General features: G+C 41.5%; 1 protein-coding gene across 3 annotated transcripts in view; it reads left to right on the top strand.

The window, feature by feature from the left end:
* Nucleotides 1-3,892: 3,892 nt before the first annotated feature.
* LGR5 (leucine rich repeat containing G protein-coupled receptor 5) overlaps nt 3,893-11,672 on the top strand; it is a 91,137-nt gene continuing 83,357 nt past the window's right edge. For all 3 annotated transcript variants that reach the window (XM_056516379.1, XM_056516378.1, XM_056516377.1), the window contains exon 1: nt 3,893-4,357. In XM_056516379.1, coding sequence (XP_056372354.1) covers nt 4,143-4,357 — 215 coding nt within the window. In that variant the 5' untranslated portion in view covers nt 3,893-4,142. The remainder of the gene's footprint in view (nt 4,358-11,672) is intronic.

The following is an 11,672-nucleotide window of genomic DNA, read 5'->3' as shown; positions in this document are numbered from 1 at the left end:
ATTGTAACAGTAATAATACCTTTTTTTTAGTTTTGTCCCTTCTTCCCATTAGAAACTTGACTATTGAAGCATATTTCAGATGAATCCAAGTAAATCTTAGCTGTCAGATGTTTCACCTCAGTCCTACCACCACAGTGACTACAGAACTGCTGAGGGAAGCATGCAGCTAGATGGCAGTGTGCCAAAATAAAGAGTCAATATGAAATTGAAGATTTCTAATAAGGCACGACATAGCATGCCTTAAACAGCACCAAAATCTAAAAAACTAAACCCATAATGATAAAATAAAACCACCCATAATATTATTGTGACTGAAAAGCTGTAGCTAGGTGGTAAAATGAGCCAGGGCAATTAAAAATCCTGTATTTCATTCTGATTCAGAGTGACTCTACCCTAACCACCTTACATTTCAGGTACCAGCTCTTATCACTATGTAAAACAGAAACAGTGCCATCTGCCTTGGTTTGAAGAACATTGTATGGCTTAATAATGGGATGTAAATTCTTGTTTTAGTTCAAGATGCTCCCTGAAATAGGACAGATAACATGATGCAAATGAACAGGAACATACACCAATAGGTAAATATGGAACCCAGTGAACACAGCACACAAATAGCCTTCTGCTGTGTGTACAAAAAGCCTCTATAGTGACAAATCTTAAGGCATGCACCATTCTCCAAGGCTAGCTGGGATAAAAGGACAAATGAAATGTCCTGCAAGGAGGAACGGATCCTGCTCAGATCACAGGGCAGTGGCTGTACTGTTCTCTAGCAGAACAGCCTCAGGGCTGCAGAGCTGCACACTTGCCCACTGAGCCCTTTCAGTGTAAGGATTTCAACACATTCCATGAAGAATTTCTTATCCCAACAGGCAGAAAAATAATTCCCACCCTGCACAGGATCTTTGTTGTCTCCACAGACTAAACACACAGTTGTCCTTACTGCCTTCTAGGAACCTACCCCTGATCCATAGGCAGGAAAGGAAAAATAAGCTAAAAACTATTGTGTTCTCTGCTGCTGTGCTTTTTACTTTGGCTCTGTATTGGACCTGCCTTAATATTCAAACTAGCTGCAACCTTTGCTAGTGCAACATCTGTTAACACTTCTGCTTTAAACTCCATTTTGGCTGGGACAACTGATCATTTCAGAATTAAGCATAATTTTACATTGTGAAATGTTTTATCCACACTTTAAAAAAATAATTTTACTGAATTTAAGTTTGCAAGATGGAAATAGTGGTGAATAGTTTAGACAGTTTTCTTTTGCAGCCCTGTATTTTAACCCCAAATTTCACAAAAAGTCTAGAATCTGTCATGCTTAAGTAATGATGTTTTATATATTTATATACATTATATATATTTAAATATATATCTGCTGTGTATTCTTAGTATATGAATTTTTATACTTTCTGTGTGCTGAGAATATATAACACAAGATATAATTTATGTTTACTTGTAGGTAATGTTTCATAAAGACACCTGTTACAATGGTAAAGCTCAGGCTAAAGTATAATCACATCTTATATCAAATTCAAAAGGGGTTTAGCCTGAGTATCAGGAAGACAGACTCAAGACAACATTCTGCTGAGATCCCTGAGGGATTTTGTTTATTGCCTTGATGAAAGCTGAGGACCATTGATGGCTGTACCATGGATGTCACTTCAAGTGACCAGGACATTGTGGTGAGATGTTAGAACCTGCAGGAAATCTTACAGTCCCATTGGCCTTTTGGAGCAGTAACAGCACCTCCCAGAGATGTCACCAAACAGACTCTTGTTTTTCTTTTTTCTCTTTATGAAGAACCAGAGATCTGTGAGAAACACGGAAAGGAAAAAACTGTACAGCCTAGTTTAAATGCAAAAAGGTAGGAATTATCCATATCCATTCCTACAAAATCCTTCTTCTAATCTTCAAGCTACTTTACTTTCAAAAAATCTTCAAGCAAAACTGTATAGAAGTACATTAACTATTTTAAAGAAAACCACTAGCTCAACAAGTGCAAAACAACATGGAGGATGACTTTTACAGTTGAACCCTCACTACTAATTAATCTATGTCTAACATCAGATGTCTTGTGCAAGCTGATAAATCCTCAACAGAAAATGAAGAAACAATGGCTTTCTAGAACAAAAAACAAACAAGCAAAAAACTCAACCAAAACCCCAAACAAACAAACAAAGCCTCACATTACATAAACACTGTTTCACTACACTTATGAAAAATATAAACCTATAGACATGGGCAAAAGACAGACATCTTTTGGGGAAAGATGTTACCTGAACACATACCATGACACAGAATAAAAAATCCTCTTGCTGGAGAATTTTTCTCTTCAGGCATTTCTCAGAAGCACTTTATCCTCTCAATCACTGTTATTATTATCTTAGGATAAGGTGATGCTTGGGGAAAAGTTTCAAAGCAGTCCCATAGGCCAAATCATTCTGACCTGTCTAACTAGCCAGACAGCAGATTCCTTTTTTATTATTTCAAATAAAACTCTTGAGTTCCAGTACAAAATCATTCTGCAGCTCAGATTATACCAGATTATGGTCCAGAGGTGAAAATAGGTATTATAAACTGGGTAGAATATAAAAGCATGTATTTTGCTGGCCTTTTCATTAGGCTCTCATTTCAGATTTAATTGTAGATTCAAAGAGAGTGTAGCAGAAAACCATTAACTAATGTTCTCCAGCATATATTGAGTAGGCTGACCAACAATTTAGTTACTAGTCTAAACAGGAATTGGGCTGGGACTGGGTTCTTAAACTCGCAGCTAGTCTCAAATTTCGAGTTTGTGGCCAACTTTGGCACACTGGAAACTGATTTGGAGGAACAAGGTTTTAAAGACCTTGCCATGCTCACTTTTGCTTTACTCAGTCACAGACATGTAGCACAAAAACAAGTTTGTGCACTAACTGAGGAGAACCTCTGGCAAGAAGCTGGGTGAGGAACATCTCAAGAGCTTTCAATGGCAGTGTCCCTGTGAACTCAGTTTTCCACAGCAGGCAGTCTCTTTTAGAAAATTGTTGCCTGTTGGCAAGCCTGTGATTTACCATGTGGTGAGGGAAGAGAGTGGATCCCCATCTTTGACCAGGACCATGGTGTGTAGCTGGGATTGCCAACCAACTAGATAAAGCCTTAGAGGTCAGATCTTCCTACCAGCCCACTAGAGCACCCAAGCCTTTGTCCCATCACCCCAGAGACCCACCCCTCACCCCATGGCCTCAGGACCATTCCCCGCTTCCACAACCACCTGTTCTCCCACCTTCTGAATTCCACCATGTGCAACCCTACCCTGAGAATTCCCCTTCAAGAAGAAAGGACTGAGAGGGCACCTCATAAATGTGTCTAAATACCCAATGGGCAGAAGGAGTGCCAAGAAATCAAAGGCAGGCATTTCTCAGTGGTGCCAACCACTCGGACACAAGGCAACAGGCAGAAGTTGGACAATGCTCTCATGCACTGTGTGATTTTTGGGGTGTCTTGTGCAAGACCAGATTTTGACCTCGATGATCCTGATGGGTCTCTATAGTTCTATGATTGTATGATGCACAGATTGCATGATGCCCCTGATGTTGAGGAAGCGCTTCTTTTCTGAGCGGGCCACCACTCGCTGGAGCAGGTTGCGCAGTGTCCCTCGCTGTAGGTCTCGGGAGCGGCCCGAGCCCTGTGCCGTGCGCTCTGGGATGTGCTGGGGCAGGGTGGTTGGTCCAGAAGACCCACGGCGGTCCTGACCCGCTGTGCGCGTGTGATGCCGGCCCGAGGCGCGGCGGGCCCGGCGGGCAGGCGGAGGCAAGGAGGGAAGGAGGGAATGAGCGAGGGAGCGAGGAGGGCGGCGTTCCCCCGTCCCTCCTCCCGCCTGCCCGCCGGGCCGCGGCCGCCCCCGCCCGCCCGCTCTCTCGCACGGCGGCGCGGGCAGGGCCCGCTGCGCTGCGGCGGGCAAGGCTGGGGCGGCGTCAGCGGGCGCGCGGTGCCGGCTCCAGGGCTTTAAAGCAGCGTGTAAGCTGAGATGCTACCACAGACAGCGGCGCGGCGGCGGCGGCCGCAGGAGCTGCTCGAGCCCAGACGGGCGCCCGCCTTTCGCCCCCGCCGCGCCCCGGGGCGTGCGAGCGGCCGCCCCGCGGCTCTAGGCACCCCCGGGCCCCATGGCGACGACCCGCGCTGCCCGCGCCCTCCTCCTGCTGCTGCTGCTGCTGTGCCCGCCGGGGCTGCGGCGGGGGGCGCGGGGCGGCGGGCAGCGCCCGCGGGGCTGCCCGGCTCCGTGCCGCTGCGAGCTGGACGGAGTGCTGCTCCGCGCCGACTGCTCCGACCGCGGGCTCACCGCCGTGCCCGCCAACCTCAGCGTCTTCACCTCCTACCTGTGAGTGCGGGCGGGCAGGGCTGGGGAGGGCTGGGGCCGGCCCCGCTCTGACAGCAGCGCTCCGCGCCCGGAGAGAACGCCCGACTTCAAATAAGTTTCTAATCGCTTTTTAATCAGCGGGCGCGCTGTAAAGCGTTTATAGGTATCTGGCTATCGCGGTGCCCGGTCGGGCACCCGGAGGATCGCTGTGTGATGTGCCGTTTGGAGGGTAATTAAAGGCGATTGCAACAGCAGAAACTCGATGCGATCCGCCGGGACGTTATCTTCACCTTTGCTTCCCGGGACAGGGCTTTGAACTGCGGCCGCTGCTGATTTAATCGTTAACAGATCTCCGCTCGGGTGGAGCGCAGGCAGAGCATGAAGCGCGCTGCCGGGAGGAGCGGAGTGCCCGTGCCCGGACGCAGGTGCCTGTGTCCGAATGGGGCTCGGCCGGCGCACCCCGCCCCTCGGGAGGCTCCCCGGGGCTCGCAGTGCCCGCCTGGCCGCGCATCCCCGCCGGACCGGGCTGCGCTGCGTCCCCGGCGCGCCGAGCTGCAGCCTGTAGGGACAGAGCCGGCGAGGCCGGAGAAACCTCGTACTAGCAAAAAACCCACCCAAAACTGTGGTGGAACTTGCTTTGTTTCCTTAATTTTGGCTCAGTGTTCGCCGTTTAGCCTCTGGTGGTTTCGTGTGTTGAAAGCGCTGGTGCCCTAAGTGTTCCTTTGGTGTTCTCCTTACTGGTTCCATAGTTTTTTGTGGTTGCATGACCAGTAGGTTGTTAATTTACTGCTTATGCTTCGTATCCAGCATAAAGTATGTCTGGTTTTGAACGCGTTTGTCCGGTCTCCGTATTTTGACGTGCTGTTAACGTGCTTGCTACTATAGTTACTGTGAAGATGCTTTCACAGTTTTATGTCTGGGGTACTAAAGTAATCATTCTGCGTGCACTTCTCTGTTAATACAATGGACATAAACCATATCTTACATCTGAAAAAAAAGAATAAAGTAAGCTAGAAATTGATTTCTACGGGAAGTATAAACACGACAACATGGACAACGTGGAAATTAAGTGCAATCAACCAAATCTAAGTATATATTGGGGGAAAGCCTAATTTAAAGAAAATAACATACATTTATAAAGAGGGTGAGCACCTGAAAGACTTTTTTGATATATTATGCATGCAAATACTATTCTGGAATTTTTCTTAAGATCGGTTTTAGCTTATTTTATCAGAAACATTTCAAATCAAAGCTATTGATAAATGTTAGGAGGCAGGAGTCAGCAGTCAGCATTACTGAACGACCACTTACAGTAGAGCAAAACTTTGGCTATATGTAATAAAGATACAGTCCTTAAGACACATACAAGGTCTGCCACTAGTTCCAAAAGTAGCAGGTCAATATTTTCTGGTGCTTTGGAAAGCTATAAGCAGAAAGGTAAGATAGTGATGGTATAAAGGTATACTTAAGCTGCACATATCCTGTGTTAAGAAGTAGAGACCCTAAATTCCTCACTGCTTGGAGGAATGCTAAAACCAGGAAAACATGAGAGAATCTACTGTTTGACTGCTTTATGAAGAAAAAGAGAGCATATGTGTGGCAGTGTCAAAATAGCATTGCTGGGGTTCTGCCTCTGGTAACCTGCTTCTTGGGAGGATTGTGATCTAGTCTGCTCTTTTGTTTTTAAATCCTTCTGTCCTTCAGAAGGAATGTCTTTCTCCAGTCAAAAATCCTCTGTTGTTCAGTAACATACACCCTGAAGTGAAAAAATCTTATTTGGACAGGCAGACATTTAAATGACCAGAACCTGCATGCAGGCAGTGAGTGTAAAGTATAAGAGACTAGTTCTTACACATAGGCAGCTACACTTACCATTTTCCAAATTTACAAGGCTGCTATCCTTGGATTGATTAATTATTGCCTAATTATGCAGAACTGTAGCTCCTGCCTGCCCTCCATAAAGAACTGTCAGGTCTCATTGTCTGTAGATGGTTAAGCAATGGCAAATTTTTGAACATGCCTGCTTGTTATAGGCATGTTTGCCTCCCTGAGTTTGGTAATGGCCAAGCAGCTGCTTCTTGACTATTTTCCTTTGTGTTTCGACTTTTTTGCCCAAAAAAATCTTTTTTCTGCTGTGACAATTTTTACCTCAGATCAAAGCAACAGATTAAAATTGTGTACTCACATTTAATCTCTTTCCAGAAATAAAAAATCTTCTTCAGTCAATTTTATTCTTGTACCATAGATATATCTGACCAAAGTTAATATGTAGTACTACCTTGGATTAAATTTAAGCTTTTAAATCTTTGGGTTTTTTTCTAAGTTTCTGAACTTTTTATCTTAGTTCAACACTCACATATAGGATAAAAAGGTAACTGTTTTCTTGGTGTGCACTGGAGATGGTGTGAAAAGCTGAAATGCTGAGGCCATTAAAGGTTTGGTTTATTTTGAGACAAATGTCTACAGAGCATGATATATTATGGTGAGTGAATTTTGCATGTACCATCATTTTTTTTATGATGGTGCCCTTCCAGAAGAGCTAAATATACTCCACAGATGGACCCACTACAATTTTCTCCATTCTCATTTATAATCCCAGGCAGCAGTTCTTGTCTCCCATCAAAAATATTTTTATTTATGATTATGTGTCTGCTGCCATGAACTGTTAGACTTTTTAAGAGCAGGCAAGGAGAATCCATGAGTTTCTTTCCATTCCTTTTTCTTCATTTACTTTTAGGCTAAGTAATGTATTTGGTGTATTCAATGCAAGTCCTGTTGACGTAAATGAGAATTCCATGTGCTGATGAAGGGCAGCACTGAGTCTCTGTTTCAAATTAAGAACAGGTCACTTTCCTATCAGTTCACAGTGGAAAGAAGAAGCCAGAATCTACAGGTCTTTTGCACATGGGACCCTCATTAATTCTAAAACCAAACCCATGAGTTAGTGAAATATTGTTACCATTTGCTGTGATGTGGAAAACTGAAGTGGAGAAAGGCTTGCTCAAAGTTAGAGGTAAAGTTTATGACAAAGCCAGCCATTAAAGAAATCCTAACTCCATTTTTTAACCACAGGCTTGTCCTACTTTACCTAAATAATGACTCCTTAAAAATGTTGCAAAATCTGGAAACTCCTGTTCAGGAATATTTAGTATAACAAGTAACAAAAACAGATTTTCTTGTCAATCTCATGTGATGACATAGAAGACATCACTTACAGATTTTTAGGTTCTTTGTTTTGAGCCTGGACAATACAAAAAAGTAAATTTATGATAACTACCTGGGCTGTCTAACAATTTGAATGCTGTGTTTTTGACCAAAACCTGTCAATGATAAGCAAAATGTTAGCATCATAGATTGACAGAGACACGCATGAATGCAAATACAAATATTGCAGCATGTTGCCTTTTACATTGTAGTTTACTTTAAAAGTTGAAAGTTAAGTACATTGTAAACGTGTGCTACACATGGTGAAATATGATTCATATCATTTTAGTTTCTTCATAGAAATAATTTATTAAGAAAAATTATTTCTCAAAACTTTGATAGCATTGATATTATTACAGTAGAACCTATGAAGAAGAAATCAGTGCATATTATAAGATTTCAAACCTATCAATCTTCAAGTAAAATTTTGCTTCCACTTCATTCATTGCTATTCTATTGTATTTGATTATAACTATTCCTGTAGGGCACAGTCAAAAAAGATTCTGAAAGTGTTAAGGACTACTAAACATAAAAAAATGAAAACAAAAAAAATAAAGTGTGACGAACCTGGATGAAAACATTAGTTACTATTTTTAAGGTAAAGAAGCATGTTCCCAGAAATTAATGATGCTTCTGGAATAAGAACTACAGTCATTTCGGTGTCAGGAATACCCAAAATCATTAAGACCAATCCTTTGGGGTAAATTTGCATCCTTTTAGTCATTCTGATCTCACAGTGCAAATTCAGGTCTTGTCTGTGTCTTCATCAGAGATATTTTGGGAATGACCATGGTTTTTCAAAGAGGTCAAACAGCAGCATATCTTCATATGAAGAATTGAGATTTAAAATGTCTCTCACACCTTTCAGATCCCTTGACAAGATTTAAGAGTCAGGTGTTTCATAGAATGTCTGTCTTTTCTTAGAAAGTACTTCTTTACATAGAGACAAACCTTATAGACCTTTAATTAACTGATTGTCATGTGGTTTCAGTTAGTAATCTGAATCTTGTGCTGACTGAGGATGAAGGTGAATCCAGATTCTGAATTTAGAATCTGGTGCTAAATCTCCCTTTTGAAAAGAAAACATAACATTTCCTCTCTGCTCATGGTAATAGCACGAATGCAAAGGTGAAATATACCCATAGATAAATTACACAAAAACTGCAGAAGTAAAAAACTATGTACTTATCACCTTTGGCAATTTTCAAGAGATTTGCTTTAAATTTCTAAACATAGTGTTTCAAGTCAAAGTCAGTTTCTTTGAGAAAAATTTGGATTGAAAATGTATTTTGAAATATTATTCTTCTCACTTGAGAATACAGTGTTAAAAATAACTCTATGCTGCTTCCTAAAGAGCCTTTTGCTGCTCAGAAAGGAAAAAAAGGCTTTCACACACTGCCTCTCTCCTTTAGCATTTGCTCTGTGGAAACACTGCATAAATTGACAGGGAAGAGGAAGCTGTCTTTAAACTGGGAGAATACAGGGCGCTGACAGAGTGAAGGCACCTTTGCTTTGGCTGGTGTCTCCAGTGCCTGGGACAACTGGCCGGGCAGAGGGAGCCTGACTCCAGCTGGGAACGCGTGCACTGGCCTGACCTTCCCAGTCAGCATGCCAGCAGAGATTAGCCTTCCCTCAAGTGCTCCCTTGTTAACCCAGTCTTTTCTGCAATATCATTTGTCTTTCAAATGCTACCAACCTTTCAGTAGTCCAGATCACTTTCTTTTATTCTGTTTGTTGGCCAAGATAATATTTCATCTGCATGCACTGCTTTCTTAATTCTCTGTTGGCTATTTAAATCGTCATGATTAATAAAATTTATGGTGTTTTCCCTGACTTCCTTACTTGAACTGTCCAACAGATCTGATTCTTTTCCCAGTAAAAATCATGGTTAATAAGGTGTGGTTCCTTTGGCTCCCAGTACACTGATTGAAGGCAGAACATGATGTGGTGTTTTTGACATACCAGAACAGCTTTAGACTTCAGTTAGAAGAAAATACTATAACATCTTAAAAAAAAAATAAGATGTGATCAAAGCATGCTTACTCCTCAGATTTAGCAATTCATGTGGCAAATCCATATGCTATATACTCTGTACTGTTTGCTGAGGAAAAACCTGAGAATCTCCTGCACAATTTTACTGATCAGATGGGAGAAATGTATCGCCTGGAGAAATAAAAGAAATAAATGTGGTTGAGGAGGGGTAGGGCCTGAAATGATGTTGCTGACACTTGTTGAAGGAGTGCTACCTTCTTCTACCTCTCAGAATTGAAGTTTAAATGAAAAATGTACAAAGATAGCGAACTCTTTCAACTGTATAGGGTGGCCACTCATGTACCCCTGACTTAGTCCTAGTGCTTTTTTTTCCTGAAAGTCTACAGGCAATGTCTGGTAATTTTTGGATTAGAGACCTTAGAATGAGTACTGAAGAAGCAGCAACACCCAAATAGAAATATTGTCCTGGAACATCATTGCCATTTAGATGACAAAGACCCTCAGTCAGCTCATATTATATAAGCACCAGCAATCCTTGGATCTCTAAGCAATAATGAAATGAGATTGCAATGCAAGTTCCCAGAAACTGGTGCAGTTTTATCCGGCTTTGCTCAGACAGTACATTCTGTATCACCTTCCACTTTTGTTATTTTGCTGTGTTTCAGTAATTTTAACTATGAGCTTTGGGTTTTAGGGGCTGTGGCCACAGCACTGAGGTCATTCCCTGAAAGGACAAGTTATATTTTCATGTCTAGTCACTGCTGCAAAAAAAAATTAATCTGAAGTGTAGTGTTATCCAGCAAAGATAATTATAATAATCAGCCACTCCCAAACTGGGATTTTATTGGTAACAAATGGGCTCTTAGTTTAGGTCCAATTGTATGATTTGGCTTCAGTCCTGCAAATACTTATCCAGATACTTAACTTTAGTGTCAGGAATGGTTCCACTGAAATCACATGTGCAAATGTTTGTTGATCAAGACCTTTAATAAGTCTAAAACAATTATCCCTTTCCCAAGTATCAGCCCATTTGTGGGGAGCAGTTTCATTAAGCTGGTCTGCACCACTGTCTCATGCACAGCCTAAAGCATTATGTATATCATAAATCATTTAATACCATTGTTTTTCAAAAATTTTCAAAATCTTAGACTGATTTGAATATTTAATTTTATCTGGAATGCACCATCTCACAACCATGTTAAGTTATGTAGTTGCAATGAAATAATTTTAAAGACAGATTTTGATTAAAAATTACTAAAACATTTTACATTATATTTCAGAAGTACAGTTGTTTTTTTACAGGTGATATAATATTGTGTGCATGGAGATGTCTGTGTATAGACAGATGTTGGACAAATTTTTTAAAGTATCTATCAGTCTAAAGCGTCACAAACAGCTATAACTCCCACCACACAAAATCTCTCCCCTCTTTTGATGACACTTGATTCAATGTTTTCTTTTTTATTGAGAGTAACCATGCTTAGTGAAATTACTAAACTTAAGCATTAATTACTGAAGTAATGCAGAAGTAGTTTTTGGATTGGGACTTGGCGTGTATAATAATTGTGAATAAACTTAACCCTTTTTTTTGTGCTTGTGTCATACAGATTTTCCCATGAAAAGCGTACAATAATTTGATGCTGGTATTTATGAAGGGAAGATAGAAGAGTAAAGCTGGTGTTTGGTACTACTACTTGTCTTTTCTGTCATTTCCTTTTTTTTTTTCCCTGTTAGTTCCTTTACCTAACACTTAAGCGTGCTTTGTTTGAGGATAGAACAGTCAAGTTAAAGCACTGATATTACACAGAAATAGGACTTTCCTAACCCTCATTTCTACAGCAGTAGGCATCTTATGATGCCAGTTACACCATGTCTTCTGGATCCTGTGATAATAAAAATGCTAGTGTAAGTGAATGAAAGAACAGATGTGAGATGATGTCAGCATCAAGGGAAGTGTAGCTGCACTGATTTGGCATTCACTGAGTTTGTAAATGAGTCTCTGTGTGCCCTGAGGGGAGAAGAAGGTCATAGCTGGCAAAGGAAGCAAATAAGACAAAGCTCTCTCTCATCCATGATTGAAAGTTACCTGTTCTGAGCCACCTTGATGAGTTACTTGCCTTTGAGCTTGATCCTTAATCAG

This window comes from Oenanthe melanoleuca, chromosome 1A (genome assembly GCF_029582105.1).
Source record: "Oenanthe melanoleuca isolate GR-GAL-2019-014 chromosome 1A, OMel1.0, whole genome shotgun sequence".
Lineage (NCBI taxonomy): Eukaryota > Metazoa > Chordata > Aves > Passeriformes > Muscicapidae > Oenanthe > Oenanthe melanoleuca.
The sequence above is the reverse complement of the archived record's forward strand: the minus strand, read 5'-3'. Positions and strand labels throughout refer to the sequence as shown.